The sequence below is a fragment of the Leptosomus discolor genome, chromosome Z (genome assembly GCF_034619465.1).
Source record: "Leptosomus discolor isolate bLepDis1 chromosome Z, bLepDis1.hap2, whole genome shotgun sequence".
Taxonomy (NCBI): domain Eukaryota; kingdom Metazoa; phylum Chordata; class Aves; order Leptosomiformes; family Leptosomidae; genus Leptosomus; species Leptosomus discolor.
The window spans coordinates 67505359-67527515 of record NC_141419.1 but is presented as its reverse complement, the minus strand read 5'-3'; the positions used below and the strand labels follow the sequence as shown (position 1 = coordinate 67527515).

General features: G+C 39.6%; 1 protein-coding gene across 2 annotated transcripts in view; it reads right to left on the bottom strand.

Annotated features, from left to right (window-relative positions):
* The window catches only part of SCAMP1 (secretory carrier membrane protein 1), a 45522-nt gene that overhangs the window by 7242 nt on the left and 16123 nt on the right, over nt 1-22157 (bottom strand). For both annotated transcript variants that reach the window (XM_086480525.1, XM_086480526.1), the window contains 4 exons: nt 11228-11326; nt 10844-10955; nt 7356-7484; nt 1407-1566 (listed from right to left, as the gene is read on the bottom strand). In XM_086480525.1, the coding sequence (XP_086336651.1) occupies nt 1407-1566; nt 7356-7484; nt 10844-10955; nt 11228-11326 (500 nt within the window). The remainder of the gene's footprint in view (nt 1-1406; nt 1567-7355; nt 7485-10843; nt 10956-11227; nt 11327-22157) is intronic.

The following is a 22157-nucleotide window of genomic DNA, read 5'->3' as shown; positions in this document are numbered from 1 at the left end:
ACTAAAAACAGAAGTTTTGCTACAATGCAGGAAGAACAGAATTCTGCTCCACTTTCAGACTAAGTTCACAGTGCTGGCAGGATGGGAAGAAAATATTTTACTTGTAAAAGGAAATAAAATCTACTATGGAATTAGTGAAACACAGTGCAGACCAGAATACTGAGGCAGCTGTTGCTTGAAAGCAAAATATATAAAATAGGTTTGCTGTTTAAATCATGAAAGTGCCAGCCTGACAAATACTGAAAGTATTGTTTTTAAAAAAAAAAAGGGGGGGGGAGGGGGCAAAATCTCAACAAAGACCCCAACTTATTATCAAAACTAATGATAGTATGATAAGCTTGGTACCAGAGTTCTAAAGAAAGTAGAGATCATTTAGTTAAGTCACAGAATCAGATTTTGCCATTAATAGCTCTTCCTGCAGAAAGGAGTTTGTTCATTTCTATGTATTCAACCAGTTCAGCTGAAGAACTCTTTCACTTCCAGCTGCGCAACTGACCAAAAATTTAAGCTCGTTTTCCTTTTCCAAACAATCAATATTCAGTAAGAAAAGCTACGGATTTACTAGACAGCAAATGCAAGTTAAACTATATGATTCCTCAAAATTATGTGTGGCTACAGCAGTACCTCCTTGGTTAGCAAAAACAAACATCTCATTTAGTCTAAAGGTTACGCTTTCTGGCCACCAATCTTCTGCAAGAATCAGTGCATTTTAACCAAGAATATCCTGAATCACTTCAATGTAAAAAAGTATTCCCACGAAGGCCTGTAAGAGTATAGGATTTAGAATCTCTACATGCTGATTTTCACCCCCCCAAAAAAGTTGAATTTTGCATGCAAACCAACCATTCCATTCTGAAACACAAACCTACCACACCTCATGCTTCTGAAGTCTGCAAAGACTGCTAAAAGCTAGGAAATTAGAGAGTTTCATTATGATATATCTGCTCAACTCATTCTTAAGAACCTCAGTCTGCTTCAATTACAGACACTGTACGTCACTTAACAATATAAGACTTTTAAAGTGCAGAGTTTTATGAAGTTTGTTCAGGAAGCCAAAAACTTAAGACACTCTTCAACTATTAACCTACTCAAATTCTTGGTATGAAGGGACAGAGATTTAATGAGAATCTTCCTTAAAATTGTTACCAGCCCAACACAAAGTTAAGTATTTCCTACAAGTATTTCATCAATGGTAGAAGCTATAAATACTCTAAAGGATATTCCATAATATTCCTAACTATTGCCATCTATGTTTCAAATTCAACAACTGAATTAATGGCAAACATACTACTTGTTTCTAATGAAAGCATATTAAAGGAGTATCATAATGATAATCAAGCAAATTCTGGAATGTTAATGCATTTCAACAAGTTTTTAAATATCCTAAGTCAAGCTGAAGTTGTTACCTGAAAGCTCCATAAAGTGGTCTGTACCAGCAGACAAAAGAACAAGGGGTAAAAAGCAAGAACCAGAGAATACTCAATCCAAAATCAACCCCTCGTGTAGCATCAACGTAAAACCAGGCCAAACATCCAAAGATATTAAGAAACAGTGTCACTGTATGGACTGTAGAAGCAAAAGCAAAACAGTCTTAATTAAGTTATATTTATACAACAGATTATTACAACTATTAAAGTACTACCCAGACTGAGCATTTTATTACAAAACATCAGCATGTTGACAATAAATCAATACCCTGATCAGCAAAAAGCTGATTTTTATAGTTTTCCAACTTTCAGGTAAACCCTGTACTCACAAGTGAAAGTACCGAACATGAAAATTCAAGTACTATCAGCTATATGGTGAAGGAAAACACCCTGTCATAAAAATAAAAGATTTTCACAGTGACAAAAAAAGTGGTTTCTACAGCTGCAATAATTGATACATTTTCCACAGTAATAACTGGATACAGATATTTAACAGACTACTTAATTTTTAGAGAAAGCTTATAAATGATACAAAATGCATCATAAATTTAGCACTGCACACATTCTAGTTTGAAAATAAGAATTTAAAAAAAAAAAAATCTTTCAGCCAAAAGCACTTTGTCTTTCATGTAACAGAGCAAGAAAACCCCACTTAGTAAAAACTTTTCTCAGTAACACAAGATCTGCAAGAAGCTGTTCCAGACACATTAATACATATTTCATATTCAAAGACTTCTTATAACATTCGTCTAAAACATCTGCCTTTTTGGTGCTCCCTTCTTAGCTCAATACTAGTGTTTTGGCAGACCTTTTTACAGGTTAACTATTGAACTTCTCCTAAAGAAAACACATTGGCATTACAACTTCACAGTTTATTTCAAATATATTTAGTTCTTGGAACAGAAAAAGATAAAGCAGTATTAAGAAACATTACAACTATTTCCTTCATGCTATCTGGCAGAGAAGTTAGTTCTGCCAGACTTAAAAGATGAACATGAATTTCTGTCTTTGTTCAGCAATAACCAGTGATTCAGGAGTGATTTTGCTATCTCAGAGAACAGCTTCTGTCCTTGTGGACCAGGACAAGGTAGAGTATTTATAACTGAGAGTGCACAAGCTGCTCCTTGCAGCAATGGTTTTCTATTTAAGTTCAGAGAAACATTTGAGTCATTCTACTGGAAGGTTAATAGAAGAAGTGGCAGGATAAGAAAGATTCTGAAAAAAAGAATCCTCAAACTCTTTGCTGTCCTCTTAACTAGTACCTAAATAAGCCCTAAATCAACTTAAAGGGAAAAAATCTTTAAGCAAAATGCCCACATCATTGCATGAAAGGTTGATGAAACTCAAAACACTTCCCTCAGACAAATCATATTTTCCTCTAAGAGTGACCAGAAACAGAGAAATAAAAAGCATTTAATGCATCTACATCTCTTAGCACTGTTCCAAGAGGTCTGCAAAGCACCTCATTTCAGAATTTTGAGTGTATGCCTCATAAAGCACAACAAAGGATACAAATCCAAACTCCTGCCTTCCTTTGTTAAATACAAGAAAGCTTACTAAGGGTATTCTTTCTTTTTCTAGTCAATGCTAGAAAACAGAGAGAACCCCTAATTACCAGAAACCTCCACATGCTGCTGATGAACTTTCCGAAATTACTACTTATTTTGTAATTGCAATTACGATAACAGAAGAAATGTTTAAAGAGTATCATCAGTGCAGGAGAGTGCTGAAACATCAGACCCACTACTTAGACTTATTAGCATAATAAAACCAGCAACATAGGGGTCTACTTCGCTACTGCCCTGGAGAATCTCAGCTGTAAAAACAGAGTATTAGCAAGCTACAGACGAAGACAAGGGACTTCACTGACAATTCTTTCCCCCTTTACTCCACTCGCCCTTCTCTCTGTGTGCTGCAAGGTACAGAAGGGCATTTGTTCTTTGGGCCAACACCTTCACTAAGTGACCCACATAAGCCTTGCTGCTCTATGAACAGACAGGTGTTTTTACATTCAGGATAACCATTTTAAGTACCTCCAACTTACTTGCCTCTTCAAATTAAACCATGATACATGTTATTAGAAAGTAATGACCACCTGGGGGCTGAAATGACCTAAAGCTTTGGCAGAAGTCTCCAATGAGCAATGTCTATATGACAATAGCTTCACAGCTGTAACAAATACAGTGCTATGCCAATACAGTACTCAGTATGAAGTGACCTAAGAAAGCCTTCTCCTAGTTTAGCTGTGGAAGCAGTGGAGGTTAAAAAAAATAATTCATGCCAGAGTAAGAGTGAACAATGGGAAATTACATTAGTTTAATAAATATCTGGACTCAGCTGCATTTTTATTAGTGTAAATTGCCTTGTACAGAAGAATCCTACTTAGATATACATTCCCTGTCTTAACCAGACTTTATTATCCTTTAATGTTTGAAAGTGAATTGTAGATATAGATGTCAAGTTGCACTGATGCTATTTGGCATCCACATTATTGAGAGGATTATTTTGCAGTCCTATCTGGGACTGTATGAAAATAAGATTTTTGTTGTAAGTTTAACTTCAGTGATGTTTTATTGATGGTATTCTCAGGAAACCAAAGTTCTCACCAGCATACATGACAAAAGACTGTGTTTCTTCCCAGGAATCAGCTGGACTGTCACCCTGTAATGGACTGCCTCAAGGAAACTCCTCAAAACAGAGGGTTTTGAAGCCACAAGGTAACTCACAAGTGAAGACAAAGATGGTGAAGTTCGATCACACACAACCTTGGAGCAGAGTGGCTTCAAATGTAGTGGCTTTTGTTCCTTGTCTGTTCTGCTCATTTTGGAGAGGGGGTGTGAAAGACATGTGCAAACATGCCTTACAAATAACAGAAGTATTTTCCATAGGAAAACTGAAAGATGAACACATAAAATAAGCACATGCTATAAAAAATGTGAAGATTTTTTTTTCTCTACATAGTACGTTAGGTCTTCAGCTAAAATATTGGACACAGTCCACACTGTAAAATTCTTGATGCCACACACTAAAAAACCATAATAATTTGGAGTGGACCAAGCAGCAACCAAACAATCAGACCTCTAGAAAGAGGTCCAAAGAAAGCCTGAGTAAACCATGCTAATTTAGCCAAAAGGAGATGACTAATGAGGATAAGTGTGTTCTCCATGACAACAGTGGACAGAATAGGGAGGATCAAACACAGGAAAGCAGAATTAAATTATATACTGAGAAACATCTTGTGATAAAAGACAGCAAAACACTAGAACAGGCTTGGAAGGAGCTTATGAAGTGTCCACCCTTGGAGGTTCTCAGGAACAGGCAGAACAAACATCAACATAGACTGGAATATGTATTACTGATTGTATCCCCAGACAGAACAAAAAAAAATAGCATAATTTTTGGCACTTTAGGGTATTATTTTTCTACCAGAGTGTACAGTTTAAGTCATTGGTCTTTGGAAACCTTTAAAAGTTTTGTTCATAGAAAATGGAAACATTCACAACCTATATAAAGTAACAAACTCATATACCACAAAAGCCTTCCATGAAATTACGCAGCTCTTCAGGTTATAACTTCAAATAAGAAATACTCTTTGAAAATCAGTACTGCTCATTTTGTACATGCTAACAGCCTGTGAGGAAAGTAGCTGGAAAACATAGGCTTTTGAGCCAAAAAATTTTTTATATTAGATACGGGTCAAGAGACATGGGACATTTCACAAGTAACAGCACAGAAAGATCTAAACAGTAGTGCTCAGTGCTAAAAAACTGTCAGGAAAACTGTCATTCTACCAGCAAGCCACTAAAACAGCAATGGTCACAAAACCAAGATAGAATAGAAAAACTCCACTGACAGCTGACAAAAGTCATTGCCAATTGATTACTGTAGTTGACAAAAACACAGGAGCACTCAGTCAGTTAAAAAAAAAAAAAAAAAAAAAGGCTCTCCCCAGGGGAAAAAACAACCAACCAAATATGTGTAAAGATAAAACCACATCAAGGAATGTACTTCTGACACAAAGAGAGAAAAGATGGATGAATTCATGAAACGGGGATACAGACAGACTTGTTTTCTCATGAGATAAAGAGCATATATATCTGATACATAAAGACTAAAAAATTGCTACCAACCACGGACACATACAGAAAACTGAAACAGAAAGGTTTGCTCCTCTGGCTGCTAAAAAGGAAGAGGAAAATTAACCTACTTTACAAAGTGCTGAGCACACAGTACTAGATTTATCCAAATGTGATTATGCTCACAGACCCCTAGGCCTTACAAGACCCAGGAAGTTCTGCAAGAGGAAGTAAAATGTAGGGTAGGGCAGCAAGCAGAAGCAGGCTGGTTAGCTATGGTAGTAAGTGCCTCCACTGAGGAAGCATAGCCACTCTAATGAAAAATGAGCCAGACCATGTAAATATGATGCTGGGAAAGAAGAGTCATGGATTGGTTCAACCCAGCCCTAAGGCATGGAGTTCTGTACTCAATCTTTTTTTTTTTTTTTTAATGCTGAAATAACTTTGTCTTTTTTTTCCCTTATTATGCCCTCTTCCTTTCTTCCTGAATAATCCCTAACTCAGTGAGTACCAGAGCTGAAGAAGGAAAAGAGCAAGAGGACTCAGTTGAAATCACAGTCTATCTAGAAGAAATTCTGTCATGTTAGTATAAAACCACAACTCCTATATATTTTGAAATACTCTAACATTGCTGCTTCCTTTATTTATTGCCATAAGAAGGAAAAACAGTTTTCATACTCCAATTCTCATTGCCCAACTTCACCTTGTGTTCGAAACATATGGCACTCTCAGAACTCAGTCCTCCAAATGGCCAGAATTAGTAACTATCCTAAAATTTTGCAGTATTTGATCTCAGATTTCATATAAATCTTAAATATCTATCAGGTTTATAAGAGTGACTACTCACACATTCTACAGTGGATTTAGTTGCTTATTTGAAGACTAATGACCCAGCAATGAATATAGAAAGCTGTGGATTATGATGAAGTGGAATTCACTTGATTCAATGCTGACTGCCCATTTTATGTGTTTCAGCTATGTGGTTTAATCACAGTAAATAAGATTACCAGATTAACAGGTAAAATTATGGAGATTTGCTAACTAAATCTGAAGCCCTGAAAAAAAACCCCAAAGAAGTTCTGAAACTGACATTCCTTTAGTATGCTAAGAACACATTAAAGGCATCAAAGCACCTAAATTTTTTTTATTTCCTCAGTCTCAGTGTAATTATTAGGCTTTCATCACACTGGATGAGGCAGAAGAAACAAATGTTGTGGCATTTGTACATTTGGTTCACGCTGCATTTCTCCAATCAAAACACAGCACCTGAATGAGGGCAAAATTAACCCCACAAAGATGGTGTAGAGCATTTTTGGTGAACAAAGGATAATTTTAACATGGACTGATTGTTCACCTAATTTACATTACACTGGTTTTTTAATTAGACTAAAATGATATTGTCTTCACTATACACTAAAAATATTAAACTATAAAAAACTATACATATTAAAGCAAATGGCTATTATACTTCTTAAACTCACAAGTCTATTAACACTGATTGTGAATTATATTTCTTAATATATAAGCTGATTTTAAAACCAGTAAAATTATTTCTAAGTTAATAAATGGTCAAAGCCTATTTTACAATAACAGAGATACTTAAACCAGAAAACTGCAATATACCAGAACCAAAGTGCCTTAGGACAATCATCCTTTTTTTCTGTGGAAGTTTCTGTGAAATAATTCAATACTTTAAAAATTGAAGGTTACAAAAAGATTTCACTTCAACATTTGACTTCCAGATTTAAAACAACTTCTCATTACAGATGTTGCTAAAGCCAAAGTAGCAGGTTATGTGTCATCAGGTCTTAACAGTCACTTTGTTTTTTCTATAAAAAAGAAAAATACTTACACATCCACAAATAGTACATAATCTTTACTGTCTTCTGGAATTCTACAGGAATGTCTACAGAAAAGTCCTGGTAGAAACAAGGACCTACTGGAAAATTCTCAGGAAGAGGTGGCCAGTTATTTTTTCTACCTGTAAAACAGAAAAAATACAGCTTTATAATACAGCTTTAATCTCTGTATAGTAAGAAGAGATATGCATTTGGACTTGTCCAAATTGTTTTACGCATGAGTTTCAAAAGCATAGGGATAACTGGGGCTACCAAAACCCAAGAGTTTTATCAGCAATCCTCACACAATACTGAAAACAAACTTCAGAAATAAAATACAATGAAGTGCAGACAGATCAAAGAAAATACAATATTTTATCTATGTAAAAGACTAGGCAGGCATTTGACAGTTCCTATCAAGTAATGAGACAAGAGAATTCTTCACAAAATAAGCAGATATGGGCAGAAAAACAATTTCTCAGAGTACCCTGACTTCTAAATTTCCCTAAAGTCCCACCATACTCACACACTTTGTTGAACACAAAGACTGGGGACTGAAAAGCATTCTTCCTTCTCAGAATCCTGTTACTTTAACACCAGGCTATCTTTAACACTTCAAACTAGCTCCCAATACAATTTGCAGTCAAAGCTTTACCTGAAAGCCCAAAAGCCTCAAGAAAGACAGCTACTGAAATGGTCAAAACTACTTTTTTGTTACAAAAAGCATCATGGTATTTTGATACAGTTGTGTGACAGACTGAAGACGCCACAAAGGACACAGTATCAGCACCTGGATTTCCTGTATGCTGATCTGCATACAGGCTAGAGTATACACTCTGCCAAACACAAGTCATACCAAGCACAGACTCAGAGATGCAACTGAGATAATAACTGCAGCAAACCTTTACCACAGCATTTCAAATTCTGGATGCAAAAGATGCATCGATAACCACTTTCCAAAAGAGGAGCTGAACTAGAAACTCGCCTAAAGGCACCTTTATTTCCAATTCTGACAAGGTTTTGCTTGCAATTTCTATCTTCAACCACATCTTTACTAGCAGTTCATCTGACAAGAACAGAAAACTTGAAAAGCTTACATACTTGCATTATTTCTTATTTGTTTCCCCACTCAGAAAAGATGAAGCTGTCACAGAATCACACAGAACCACAGAATGTTAGGGTTTGGAAGGGACCTCGAAAGATCATCTAGTCCAACCCCCCTGCAAGAGCAGGACCACCTAGAGTAGGTCACACCGGGATGTCAGTTCTCTCCAAACAGATCGAAAGCACTGAGCATCCATTAAGTTTTCTGCCTCTTTTACTGAAATTTTTACCAAGCCTTTCAGAGCAGGGCACTGGCAGAGGAAGCATACAGAAGGTGATGAAGTAATATTAAAAAATACTTCGGGATTTCTTATGTGAAAAATAACTGATAATAATTCAGATCTTCATTCCACAGTATATGGTTATTTCTCTCAGGATTGATAGTTTCAAGACAGAGTTATGGACACATACAGGTATCTCATAATAATTCAAGTTACTATTTAAGAATTGTATTTCATGCGCTTTTCTGCTGCTGTGGTACAGGTTTCAAAATTTTCAACTAAGACCGAAAGACAGCTTGGTGAGATGGTTCGAGATCAAAAAACAAGTAGTCTTTTCTAAATACACTTTGGATACTCATATTCCAAGGTAGTATCTTGATAAGCAAAGCGCTAGCTCAGAGTTACTTCATTCAACACAAGTTACCACCTCAAGGCTTATTAACATAACTTCAACGGCATGCCTAAGCTACAAGGCAGACACTCCCAAACTAGCTTCATGCAAGCCCAGAAATGGATTTTCAGGCATGCCCAAATGAACTAGCTGAAATAGGAAGCAGCAAACCTTAATTAGCTCAAATGCAATGCTGCACAGGAGAATCCTTTAGATACTTCAAGGATTCTTCAAGCGCTTTGATGTAAACAACTGCAATCTAATAACAAATACACATTTTAGAAATATCCTGAGACATGCATGGGGTATCAGAGTTAGGTTCCCTAAGATACAGATGAACAAAACTGTCCCTAGAGCCTGGAAAAGTAATCAATCCAGACCATCAACGTTAAGTTACTAAAATTAAATGAAGTGCAATACATGGAGGAGGAAATGAAAAAACAACCAAAAACCCCCACCATTACCTGGGACAAGAAGTACAGAGATTTAATACAGATTGAAAAGAACAAACACGGAGAAAATAAAAATGGTTTAATGAAGGGACAATATCACCATGATTCTTTTTCTTAGAATAAAACCAGAAATTCCCCATTCCCAGATCCCAGCAAATGACTGCCACATGACTGCTCTCTGCAGCTCCCTGAGGGGGAAGTGGAGAGGGAGGTGCTGATCTCTTCTCCCTGGGACCCAGTAATAGGGTGCGTGGGAATGTGCCAGAGGAGGTTCGGGCTTTACATTAGGAAAAGTTTCTTTACCGAGAGGGTGGTCAAAGGTTGGAACAGTCTTCCTAGAGAGGTGGTCAATGCCCTGAGCCCGTCAGGGTTTAAGAGGCATTTGGACAATGCCCTTAATACCGTGCTTTAACTTTTGGTCAGCCTGAAGTGGTCAGGCAGTTGGACTAGATGATCATGGTAGGTCCCCTCCAACTGAAAATATTCTATTCTGTTCTATAAAATTTCCCTGAGAATCTGAATTACTAAGCCTTTATGCAATCTGTAATTTTACCACTGCATATTCAAAAAAACCCAGCACATAGAAAAATAAAACAGTCAGAATTCTAGATACAAGTGAAAAGACCACACAAAGTCATCCTTGCACACAGTGTTTTGTTTTGGGACTTTTTCCTATCTTCAGTCTGAAGTTATTCCTTTTGAAAAAGCATATCCCACAGATCTACTTCTAGCAAAGTATCTTCAGTTAAGAGGATGCAAGTCTTCTCATTTGTGAAACTGCCATAAAAATCTGATGGTCTTGCACAACACAGAGCTTGTGGCAAGATGAGATACTGATCTTGACTATACGTTCCAAAGTGTCATATGAAAAATTAATAAAAGATTAACAACAGAATAGATCTTCCTGCTATTTGTGTAGAATATTATGCCCGTAACGTATCAAAAAAGAAAATGTTTCAAAACAGTAAAGTTCTCCTACAGCTATAGATACTGACGGAAGAGAATGTTAGTTATGAAGTTAGTTTTACTTCTTTTCAAAATGCTTCTTTCCTATTCAACACTATCACCAAGGAATTAACCTAGAATAAAAATAGCTGATAGCAGAGTGCAACATGTAACAGAGGTCACATTTAAAGTTTTTACAGTGAAAATCTACACGTCAGGCCAGTTTTTATTCACTGCATACATTGTCTCAAGGGAGATAAACTTTCTTTTTCTGAAGAAATTATAACACTCCCCCTTTGATCGGTTTCACAATGTCACTATAAAACTAAAACAGTTTCTAAGAAAAAATGAATTTTCTGCTATTTAAAGAAGTATTTTTTCATGCATACCCCCCTGCTGATTGAGACTCTGCATTTCCCTTTCTCTGCGATCTAGTTCAGCTGCTTTCCTTTCCAGTTCTTCTTGACGCTTTAGCAGTTCTGCCTGGGCCAAGGCATGCTCCTGAACAAAACAAGCACTGTTAGATACTGATAAAAAATATGAACACAAAACAAATATTCAAAGTCTGTTTTCTATAATTAAGCATCACCAGTTATGGATGAAGACTGACCTAATATCGCATGACTTCACACACTAACTGATTACTTAAAGGCAGTACAAATTTTCATAAATCATTAGGAAAACAATGCTTATTTATCAAAGACATTATTTCAGGAATGCGTCTAAATAACTACAATTAAAAGGAACCTAGTGCATGAAAGTTACAGACAAACCTTTGCAATTTGTGTGTAAGCAGGTGGTTCTTCTGTTGGCTTCATTATTGCTGGCTGGGTACTGGGTACATTAGGCATTTTCACATTTCCTGGAGGAGGCTAAGAAAACAAGAGATAATCATAGGGAAACAGTTTCCTATTCTAATAAACATCTTTTCATTAACGCTCTAAGAACCAATGTAGTGTTTTAAAGGAATTGATAAACTGAAAATCTGGTACGCTGCCTGCAATATTTAAAACCTTTAGGAAAAAGAATATTCTGTGATGCGGTGTTCTGCTTATTTGGTTTTACACTGCACTGCTTGCCATAAACACAGGGAATTTTAGGGATCAGTAGAAAGCAAATAGAACTTTAATTTTGTTCAGGCACAAATACAAGTAAGGACAGTTACTGTTTAAAAGAATTGCAGGATTTGACAGTGATCTATTCATATTCTGAAACACAGTGCCATTTATTAGTAATGTCTTCCGGAGCCTTCTGCTTAACAAAGGTTTTTATCACCCAGCTAACTAGAGAAGCAATGTACCATATTAAATTCTCCAATTCAAGACCCATAATCTACTGCTTCACTACTCCACCAGTATGTACCATAGTATCTAGTTTCAAGTACCACTGGCAATTCGTTCACTTGGTCACTAGCTATAAGAATATAGGTGACAAGAAGTTTGTTGTACCTCAGGTTTTTTTCTTTCTTCTTTCCTTTTTTTTTTTGTTTTAAATCCTCTCCTCCTTATTCCCATTTGTCCTCTTCTCTGACTTTCTCCAAATCTCCCTATCATACACAATGTTAACCAGTAGCTAATGATAACTAAGGAAAAAACCAGGGCCTAGATTGAAGTTATCAACTGAACTTTACCCAAGCAGATCAGTATAGCATTACTATGATGTTATTTTATTCTTAAACTTGCTTGGGGGAAACTGCAATTCTTTCTCTATGTAGAGCCTGCAACATAAAAGACTTCCTTGGTCTGTGATCTTGTAAGACAGAGAACCACTTCTTCCCAGTAAGACTGAAATCAAGAACAAAATTACTGTGAGAACTGTGATGTTTTCAACATGAAAGCACCTTTAAACAAAGCAGGAACCAAGGCAATACAACCAACCTGGCAAATTATGACTTGGCCCAGATTATCTGCATCTTTTCTAACCATCTTTTGAAATGCAGAAATGTAATACACTGAGGAGGAAACATCATGCCTGAGTACACTCTCCCCCTGTGTGTGATACTGCACTACATCTCAGCAACATCACCTGATCCCAACATTTCAAAATTATCTTTCCACCTTATACATCAGCTCTTAACACCATACTGAGATACCAGAGAGGTCTCATGTCTCAGAAATGCTTGGTGATTTAAGCTTTCCAAAGATTAGTCAGTACTGTAGGATGAAGACAATAGAAGGCCAAGCGCCTGGTCCTGCACTTGGGTCACAACAACCCCAGGCAGCGCTACAGGCTTGGGGAGGAGTGGCTGGAAAGCTGCCTGGCGGGAAAGGACCTGGGGGTGCTGGTCGACAGCCGGCTGAACAGGAGCCAGCAGTGTGCCCAGGTGGCCAAGAAGGCCAATAGCACCCTGGCCTGTATCAGCAATAGTGTGGCCAGCAGGAGCAGGGAGGTGATCGTGCCCCTGTGCTGGGCACTGGTGAGGCCGCACCTCGAATACTGTGTGCGGTTTTGGGCCCCTCACTGCAAGAAGGACATTGAGGTGCTGGAGCGTGTCCAGAGAAGGGCAATGAAGCGGGTGATGAGTCTGGAGAACAGGTCTGATGAGGAGCGGCTGAGGGAACTGGGGCTGTTCAGCCTGGAGAAGAGGAGGCTGAGGGGAGACCTCTACAACTGCCTGAAAGGAGGCTGTAGTGGGGTGGGTGTTGGTCTCTTCTCCCAAGTAACAAGTCACAGGACAAGAGGAAATGGCCCCAAGCTGTGCCAGGGGAGGTTTAGATTGGACATCAGGAGAAACTTCTTCACTGACAGGGTTATCAAGCACTGGAGAGGCTGCCCAAGGAACTGGTTGAGTCATGATCCCTGGTGCAGATGTGGTGGTACTTAGGGACATGGTTTAGTGGTGGGCTTGGCAGTGCTAGGTAAACAGTTAGACTTGATGATTTTAAGGGTGTTTTCAACATAAATGATTCTATGCTTCTATGAAGCTGGTTAAAGACGGTTAATACTGCTAATTCTTATGTTGGAGCATTCTGTGATAAGGAAAAAGGCCTGTATGAGAACTCCTACAAAAACTAGACAATCATTGAAAGTCTTACCATCTTCTGCTTCAAACATAAGACACAAAACCTGCACCACAGTAACAAAATGCTACTGAACAGAAACTCTTACGCATTATGCACTGTAGGCCAGAGCATTGCTACAAAAGCCAAAAAGAAAAGAGTCCCATTATTGTAGCTCTGTGGCTAAAGCAACAATATCTTTGAGAGCATAACTGATAAGCATGACTGCTCACAATCTCCAGCATGGACTCCAGCAGCCTGGACATAATACTGTAAAAAGTAATAGTAATATTTTTGTAATAGTGTAAAAAGGTGCATTGTCAGGCTAGAAAATATTTGAACAATGAGTTCAAAATATTTATCCTTGAAAGACACTTTGTCCAAATACCCTGCAGCGGCGCTAATGAATGGAACATGCATATATGCTTACAATACAGGAACCAATCAAAAAGCTCACTGGAGCTATATAATCAAAGATGTTAGCCAACAGCATGTATGATAGATGACACTAATATAAGGTACAAATTATGTACAAGATTCTTCCAATTAATATTTCTACATTGTTTAGGTTCCACTATATGCTAGGTGGCCATCTATACGGTGTTAAGACTTGCTGTCTACTGTGCATGTAGCCATGTGTAAAAGACCCAGTGCTTAAGCAAAGGCCTGTGCTCCCTGGAAGAAATAAGATTACACCAGTGATCTGTAGCAGGTACCATGCATCCTGGAATCCTCAGACAGTCAAAGAGGGGCTGGGGGACAAAAGCTGTTAAAGGATGTCACAAAGGCTACCACTTCCAGCAGACTCTCAGACCTGGACTCCTCCCTTCCGACTGCCGGAGCCCAGTCTAGCGCACCCTGAGATCTTCTGAGGGCTCTCCATTTCAGTCCACTTGCCTTCCTGTTTCCAGGTTCAGCTAGTAGCAAGCTGAGTGCGTACCCCAGGGATGCGCACAAATACACACGCACCTGCACACATCAAGGACACAAGGATGGCCAGCTACACAAGCTGCCATAGGCAGGGCACTGCCTTTAACAACACCCCCACACAACACAATCAGAACTACTCAGAACATAGGTACATAGAGTCATACCCCTTTCCTCCTCTTCAGGTGATCAACACTGAAGTTCACTATTGAAAGCACATGCCTCACTCTAGAGTTACAAGCACACCAGCAGCTGCAGATCCCTCATATATAAGCAGTGGGCCCCTAGGCTGTCCGATACACCTGCCTAGATCTGGAGCTCTCTTACCTGGTATACAAGTTTCCTGCTGCTTGCCAGTTAGCCCAGCCTGATGTTCGCTAGAAGATTCATGCACTTGTACACTCATGTCACAAGCAATCTCCACACATGCAGCTCCCTCAAACACCAGCATGGGCTCTCAGCTTGCCATATATCCAGGCCCAGACCCCAGACTCCCTCACTCACTTGTGGCTCAGACTTTGAGTCTTCACAGAGAGAGGTCTTCCTCCTATTTGCCAGCTAATCAAGCTTGAAGTTTGCTAGTGAATTACACATACACACACACACAGGAAAACACTCTGGTCCCTTCAGCTGCTGGCCCCTCAAACACATGGGCCCTGTAACCCATGGTCCCTCCAGCGGCCAACACCACAGACATATGGCCCACTACTACTCAGGGTCTGACTATGTTGCTGGCACCCAAGTCTCTCATTCTAGTCTCTCCAGTTGCTGGCACCTAGACTTTGCAGCACTCACAGATAGAGTTGAGAGTGAAATGTCACAGAAAGATAATTAAGAAGGATTTAACAATAACTGCAATCAGTAGGCACATGGCTGTCAGACAAGTGCACTGACTGGCACCAACTTAGACGCAATTAGCCCCTTTTAATCCATCCTCTTCTTTAGTCTTCTCCTTGCTCCTTACCAGTCTCCAATTGTTCCACATCTTCAACTATTCCCCTAAATACTCCTCAATAAATATTGCATAGCCTCACAGGCTCCCCTCAACTATCCACAGCATTCACGCTTACATTGTTTCTTCCATCTTACCAGTTCAAAAGTCCAGGCTGACACTCCTCAAAGCCCATAGCTTAGTGGCTGAAGAGTTTTTGGTCTTGGTTTTGTCTCTGTTACCACTTATCTATCAGGTTTGTGTTTCTGCCTTTGTTTATTGCTTTCCCTTTTACTTATTACTCCATTTAAACTGAAAAAAAAAAGTCTATAATGTTAACGAAACAGATGCTTTCACATTCTACAGATCCTTACAGAAACCAGTATGACTGACCTGAGTATTCGGACCATCATGGAGGTTTGCAACTGGAACACTACCATGACTTTTACATGGACGGTACATGATTAAGAACCACGTATACCTTTGGCTACTCTGTAATAATATGACTGGGATTATGATCTTTCTTCAGAACTTGGCCCCTCAAAAACCATACAGCCGTATCACTGTAGTAACACGAAAAAGAACACTCCAGCCTTATTATTTCAAGCACTGCAGTGCAAGCAAAGAGCTGCCCTGATTCTCATGTTGTTATAACTGTGTGCTACAGTCCATTACTTAACGCAGGAATGACGCAGCAGTCAAGGCAACTTCCATGTCTGTTCAAAGGTTAAAGCCCCTGACTATGTAGGGGTCTGCTAAAAAAGCAACAAAATAAACCCTAAACAAACAAAAAAATCCAAACAACCAACAGAAAAAAATTATGATTAGTAGACTTTTCCATGACACCCCCACCACCACTTGCCCAGTAAAAAACTTCTACCTTCTAGCCTCTTAATTTCTTGAATCCTTTTAACGGCTTTTCCTACAGTGAGTGTGACAGCTGTCACTTTTCCTTCCTCTGGTGTGAAGCCTGCTGAGGTACATTCCCGTTCACGCTACTGTCCATCTTAGTTTTCTTAACACTCAGCTGACTACCTATTTCCGGCAAGCTATCGCTTCTCTAAAGCCTACTCTACTGAGAATTCAAGTTCAGAAACACTTCCCCTGTAAGGAAAAAAAATTATCTAGCTTTTTCCTCCATCATTAGCTTCCATTAGTACTCTTACAACCTTAAAAATAGCAAAAGCTTCCTGCTTGCAGGCAAGAAACTTTCCCAAATTGTTCTTTAAGTTTTTGCTCAGAGCTTAGAGCTTGCCTTACAGCTTCAGACCTAGCTTGGCAGAGTTTAACCTCTTTTCTCTGACAATCACTTCCACTTTCTAAAGGCTGTTTTACCCCAGTAGCACATTTGACAAAGCAGCAATAAGCCAGCACGGTTAGTCTCCTCTTACAGTGCATCTAAAGCAGTTTTTGAGCTGCAGTAAGTATGTCTATGCTATTCATTAACATTATTGTGTGTTTAAATGAGTTATTTAATATCACTTGATGGAATTAGTGCATGGTGTTAGAAAAAGTACAGAGCTTGTAAGAGAGCTGGAGTAGTAAGGAAAGGTAAGAAAATATCAGTAGAAGTATCTGCTTCAACATGCGCTGTTAATTTTTCCTGGGTATCAATCCAGAATTTCTACTAGGTTAATACATGTATTAAGAATATAATCCCAGCAAAAGTTGCATTCCAGCCATTGTACTCACATGATGCAGCCAGTTGCTGAAATATAGTAGCATTTCTTCATTAAATACAGAAAAAGTCATGCATGTTTTTGTATACTACTGTATAATTACCTTAGCTTCATAATGTGTGCCCAGAAGAACAAAGTGTCAGTGCTCAAATCTGCCTTAAATGGTGGAAGTTCAATACTGCTTTAATGTGTTTATTTTTCCAGGTTATTATTCAAAGACCACAATTCAATGCACAACAGGCACAGGTTGTTCAAGACTTGCTGCTCCAGCTGGATGCGCATAAGGCTATGGGACCTGACGGGATTCATCTCATGGTACTGAAACAGATGCCCAATGTTGCTTCATACAAGCAATTAAAACATATTCAATAAAAGTAAAGGAAATAATAACTTATAGGCTTGGTAGACAAAGCACTAAGGCAAACAGTTCTTTGTACAGTTATTAAAAAGGTAATATAAAGCATAATTCTAGAAGTTAATGTCTCACTTTAATTTCCAAATATAGAGTAAGCACAAGTTTGCTCTAATTGCCATCTCTGAAGGTAGTTCAATTAAGAATTAAGCTAAGTTCATTAAAGAAGCTACAGAACAATACCAGTAGAAATATTTATTGGAATGTTAGCTAGCATACAGTAAGTTCCTTATATTCTGAAATGGAGATGTATTTGCAAGTTGTGTTGAAAAATTGTCTGAAATGGCCTAAGTGCTACTGTACAACACCCATTAAGTCTGAAATTGGAAAAGTGATTGGAAAACAATAGCTCAGATTTAGGTCTTTAAAAGGTTGGCGAGGGACCTGCATTAAATACAGACAAAAAATGTAAATAGTAATGTAAATCTTATTGAGGGAAATACTATCACCAATCGGTCAGTTTAGAGCTAGTTACAGGAGCAACTGATTTGCTATTTAGAACCAAAAGCAAACATCCACTCCCTAAGGTCAGCTGAAATGTTTTATCAGCACAAAAGATGCAAGTGCAAGAGAGACACTTGGTCAATAACTATCAAAATCCTCAAGATGTCAAACTAGGCAACTGCAGGAACTAGTTTTGAGAATTAATGGACATTTCATAAAGACGCTGAGATCCATAACTATTAAGAAAGCGTAACAGGAATTCTCATCGGTTACTGTACATTTGTCTATGTTATTTTTATTGACATAGGTGTGGTGGTTTGGCGTCTGGCAGGGTTTTGATAGTGGGGGAGAGGGCTACAGAGGTGGCTCCTGTAAGAGGCTTCAAGAAGCTCCCCACCTCAAATTCAGACCCGCCTCTGGCCAAGGCCAAGCCAATCAGCACCTCTTCGAATAACTATTTAAGAGTGGAAAAACTTGTTGGGCAAGTTTTGTTTGTCAGTCTTCGTTGGTGAGTGGAGGAACAGAGGGGTATGTGAGCCCCGCGGGCGGACCCCCGGGTCAGCGAGGCAGGAGAGGGGGAGCTGTGCCGGAGCAGAGGCTCCCCTGCGGCCCGCGGGGGGGTGGCGGCTGAGCCCCTGCAGCCCCTGGAGCCCCGCGGTGGCCCAGAGGTCGCCCTGCAGCCCGCGGAGGGCCCCGGGCCGGAGGGGCAGGGCCCGGGCCCGGAGCAGCCGCGGCTCCGAGGCAGCCCGCGCTGGAGCCGCCCGTCGGTGGGAGGGCGGCAGCCCCGGGAGGGACCCGCCCCGGGGGGTTCTGGGGAGCTGCGGCCCCGCGGGAAGGACGCCCGTTGGGGCGGTGGGTGGAGGGCTGTCTGCCGGGAGAGGGACCCCGCGGTGGGGCCGGGGAGGGCTGCGAGGGCCCCTCTGCCTGAGGGGGAAGGAGCCGCGGGGACACCTTGTGCCGGCCGGGCTGTGACCCCCATTCCCTGCCCCTGCGCTGCTGCGGGGAAGAGGGAGCAGAGCTGAGCCCGGGAAGACTGGAGGGGTGGGGGGAAGGTGTTTTTAAGACTTGGTTGTATTTATCATTATCTTGATGGTGGTGGTTGTTTATTAAATTGATGTTATTTTCCTCAAGTTGAATCTGTCTTTGGCCCATGACCATAACTTATGAGTGAGCCTTCCCAGTTTTTTGGTTGTATTTTCTCCACCCATCCCTCAGGGGACGGAGTAGGGGTAAGCGAGCAGGGTGGTGCTTTGTTGCCAGCTGGGTGGGCTTAAACCACAACAATAGGATTTCCAGGAATAGAAATTGCTGAGGCATCTTTGAAGGAAACCAGTGAATCTGGCACTTGCCAGGTAACTCCTTTAAGCTTGATGAACCTCTGACGCAGTTCATACCAGATCATCCCAAAAGCTACCGTGCCTTCTTTTGTCTCAGAAGTAGATGAGTAGACATAAACTTCTCAGGTGGCTTCAGGGCAGTAAAAGACTCTTCCTTCCCCTCTCAAATTTAAGAGTCCAATTCATCCTTCTGGAACCTGTAAGACTTGGCCCCATGTCAGGCATAACAAAAATTTGAAAACAAGACATGATCCATGTTTCCTACCTGAGCAGAATGTCACAGTCATCCTGTAAAAATTCTTTCATTTCCTAATTTCATACTTACTGGACCAAAGTCTGGCTTACTCACATATCAGGATAAAGCTATAGAATTCTGCCGTAATTAATATGTAATTTACTAACTATAAGAAATGAAACATATATTTTGAATCCCTTATGGATCAACATATACATGGGGTTGCTGGGAAAAGATGATACTACTTTTATTACACAGCATGCTACTTGTTGGAACACAGCAAACTAACGAGATATCACAGGGGAAAAAAAAAAATCACCATAAGAACTGCCAAACACTGGAACAGGTTGCCCAGTGACGTCACAGGATCTTCATCCTGTTGGGGATTAAAATAGTTTACTTGCAGAATTAATTGTGTAATCACTTAAATTTAGGCTGAATTGAAAGTTGTTTTACTTTGATTAGCACGTTAAGGAATACTAGTCATTTGGTCCAAGTAAGCTTTACATGAATGAATTGCTTTGTGCTATCTGCTATAATATTAGCATAACTTGCTTAGCATGAGTAGCTAGATTTACTGAAGCCATAGACCATAAGTGGGAAAAATAAGGTAGACTCATTCTCAGTGGAAACTACATCCTGTGGAAAGTAAGATGCTCATACTCCCAACAGAAGCTGCATCCTCAAGATAATAAGAGATGGAGATGGAAAAAACATCCAATGAAGAACAAAAGGACCCCAGACCCAAATACTGTTATTGGACTGAACCGTCGTGTGAAGGGAGGAGAACTTAGACTGTAAGGGTATAATTACCCAGGCATTTTTGTTCAGGGTGTCTCTCAGAGGGTCCCAGCCTGAGCTGAACTAAACCGACTCTATGGCAGAACCTAGGGTCCGACCTCTTCTTTATAGTTAGGGGCTAAGACTGGATCCAGCCACACCTAGACTCCTCTCTGAGAAAGCAAGGGAGTCCAGTCTGAACCTCATGACTCGGTGGAGGGTCTCCCCAAACTCTTCTACAACAATCCTCATACATATTGAAAACTCCCCACGACAAGATGCTGAGCAATGCGACTTAGTGACCAACTTTAAATATCGAGGATTGAAAAAGACGACTTCCAGAGGTCCCTTGCAACTTGGCCCTTATTTTGTCATACCTGTCTGTCGATGTGCTGTTGGTTGCCTGAGTGCTATCGGTGGCTTAGGGATCTGGGTATGGAAGAGATACTCGACTGACTTACAGCCTGCATAGGACTGACGAGACATTCACAGCAAGGCAGATGGTCACCAATTCTGTGTTTTTAAGGGTGTAACTCTAACACTACTCAGACTTGTACTGTGATGACTGCACTAACCTCCAGCCACGGATGGATAATATCACATCATTTCATGATATACCACCAACATTTGGACAGGGGAACAAAGTTGACTGTTTTTACTCTACTTCACAGATCCATGGTCTTTGACCATCACTGATACATTATGATAAGGTAATCAAATCTCAAAATTCAACTAAGCTCACTCTACAACACCCCTTTTTGTTCCTACCCCAAATTGTACTTCTGGGATAGATTTCATGACTTGCTCTTGCAGCTGCACTGGGGGAAGAAGCAAACTATTATGACATCTCTTGAAGGGAAGAGGTTGTTTGGAGATAAATGGTCGAAATAAGTTCTCTCTTGAATAAAGTTCCCAATGTAGGTGAAGGAGTTTATTTATCAGGGGCGGGGGAAAGACTTCCAAAAGAAGTGAGGTGCGGTTGATCAATCTGGTTTCCTATAAACATTTCACTGTGTTTGGATGCATGACAGAAGGAAGAGAGCTGCCCAAGAATTTACTTTAAAAAGTCAAAGGAAATATGTGTCGAAACAAACAAAAAAAACCCCCAACTCCACTAATGATTTTTTTCCAAATTTTTAATGCAGCAATTTGAAAGTGATTGCTATATGCATTATTGCGTCTATACACGTTATACATATATACCTAGAGTGCTCAGAGATCAACAGGCATTAGCTAACGTTGTAGAAGCAGGAAAAGATTAAAGGCCTTCTTTAAAAGTTTCATTAAATAATGAAGCAGAAATACTAATTGTCTAATCTCATCTGTTCCTTGTTGATTTCAGAAACATGACAAAAGACACAAAGTCATCTCCATGGTAACTGTTAGAGGTGGAGACAAAACCACTGAAGATGCAGGCAATGATATTTAATCTGACATTTATACCATCCACTAAAAACTTGTTTGGTTTAACAATCAAAAGTAAGACAGGCTTTGAAAAAAAAAAAAAAGACTCCTGATTTCTCATGTTATATCAAGGTGGTGACACCTGAGACCAAAACCTCCTATGCCCATTCACTTTTCTCATTATGTTTTTTCTACCAAATTTCCCACTGCAGATGTGAAGGATATAAGTTTACTTAGAAAAGGTGACTGTACTGAAATATAAAAAAAAATATAATACAAATAATAAGGAACACTGAGAAAGTAGAATTTACTTTTTTTTTTTTCCTGTCCTATCCTGATGACCAAGAACGAACTGATAGGAAACATCTCCCTTGGCAAATGGAGAACACAACTGAGCTAAGATAATGAATGTCAGTATTCAGAGTTTGAAGTCACTTTCTCACAGAAGAAACATCCCTGTCTGGATTTGCAATGGAGAAATATTTTTGCAGTCCAGCATGCTTTATTAACTTGAATTTGGAGGGAAGGGGGAAAGAAGGTTACTGCTGTGTTAAT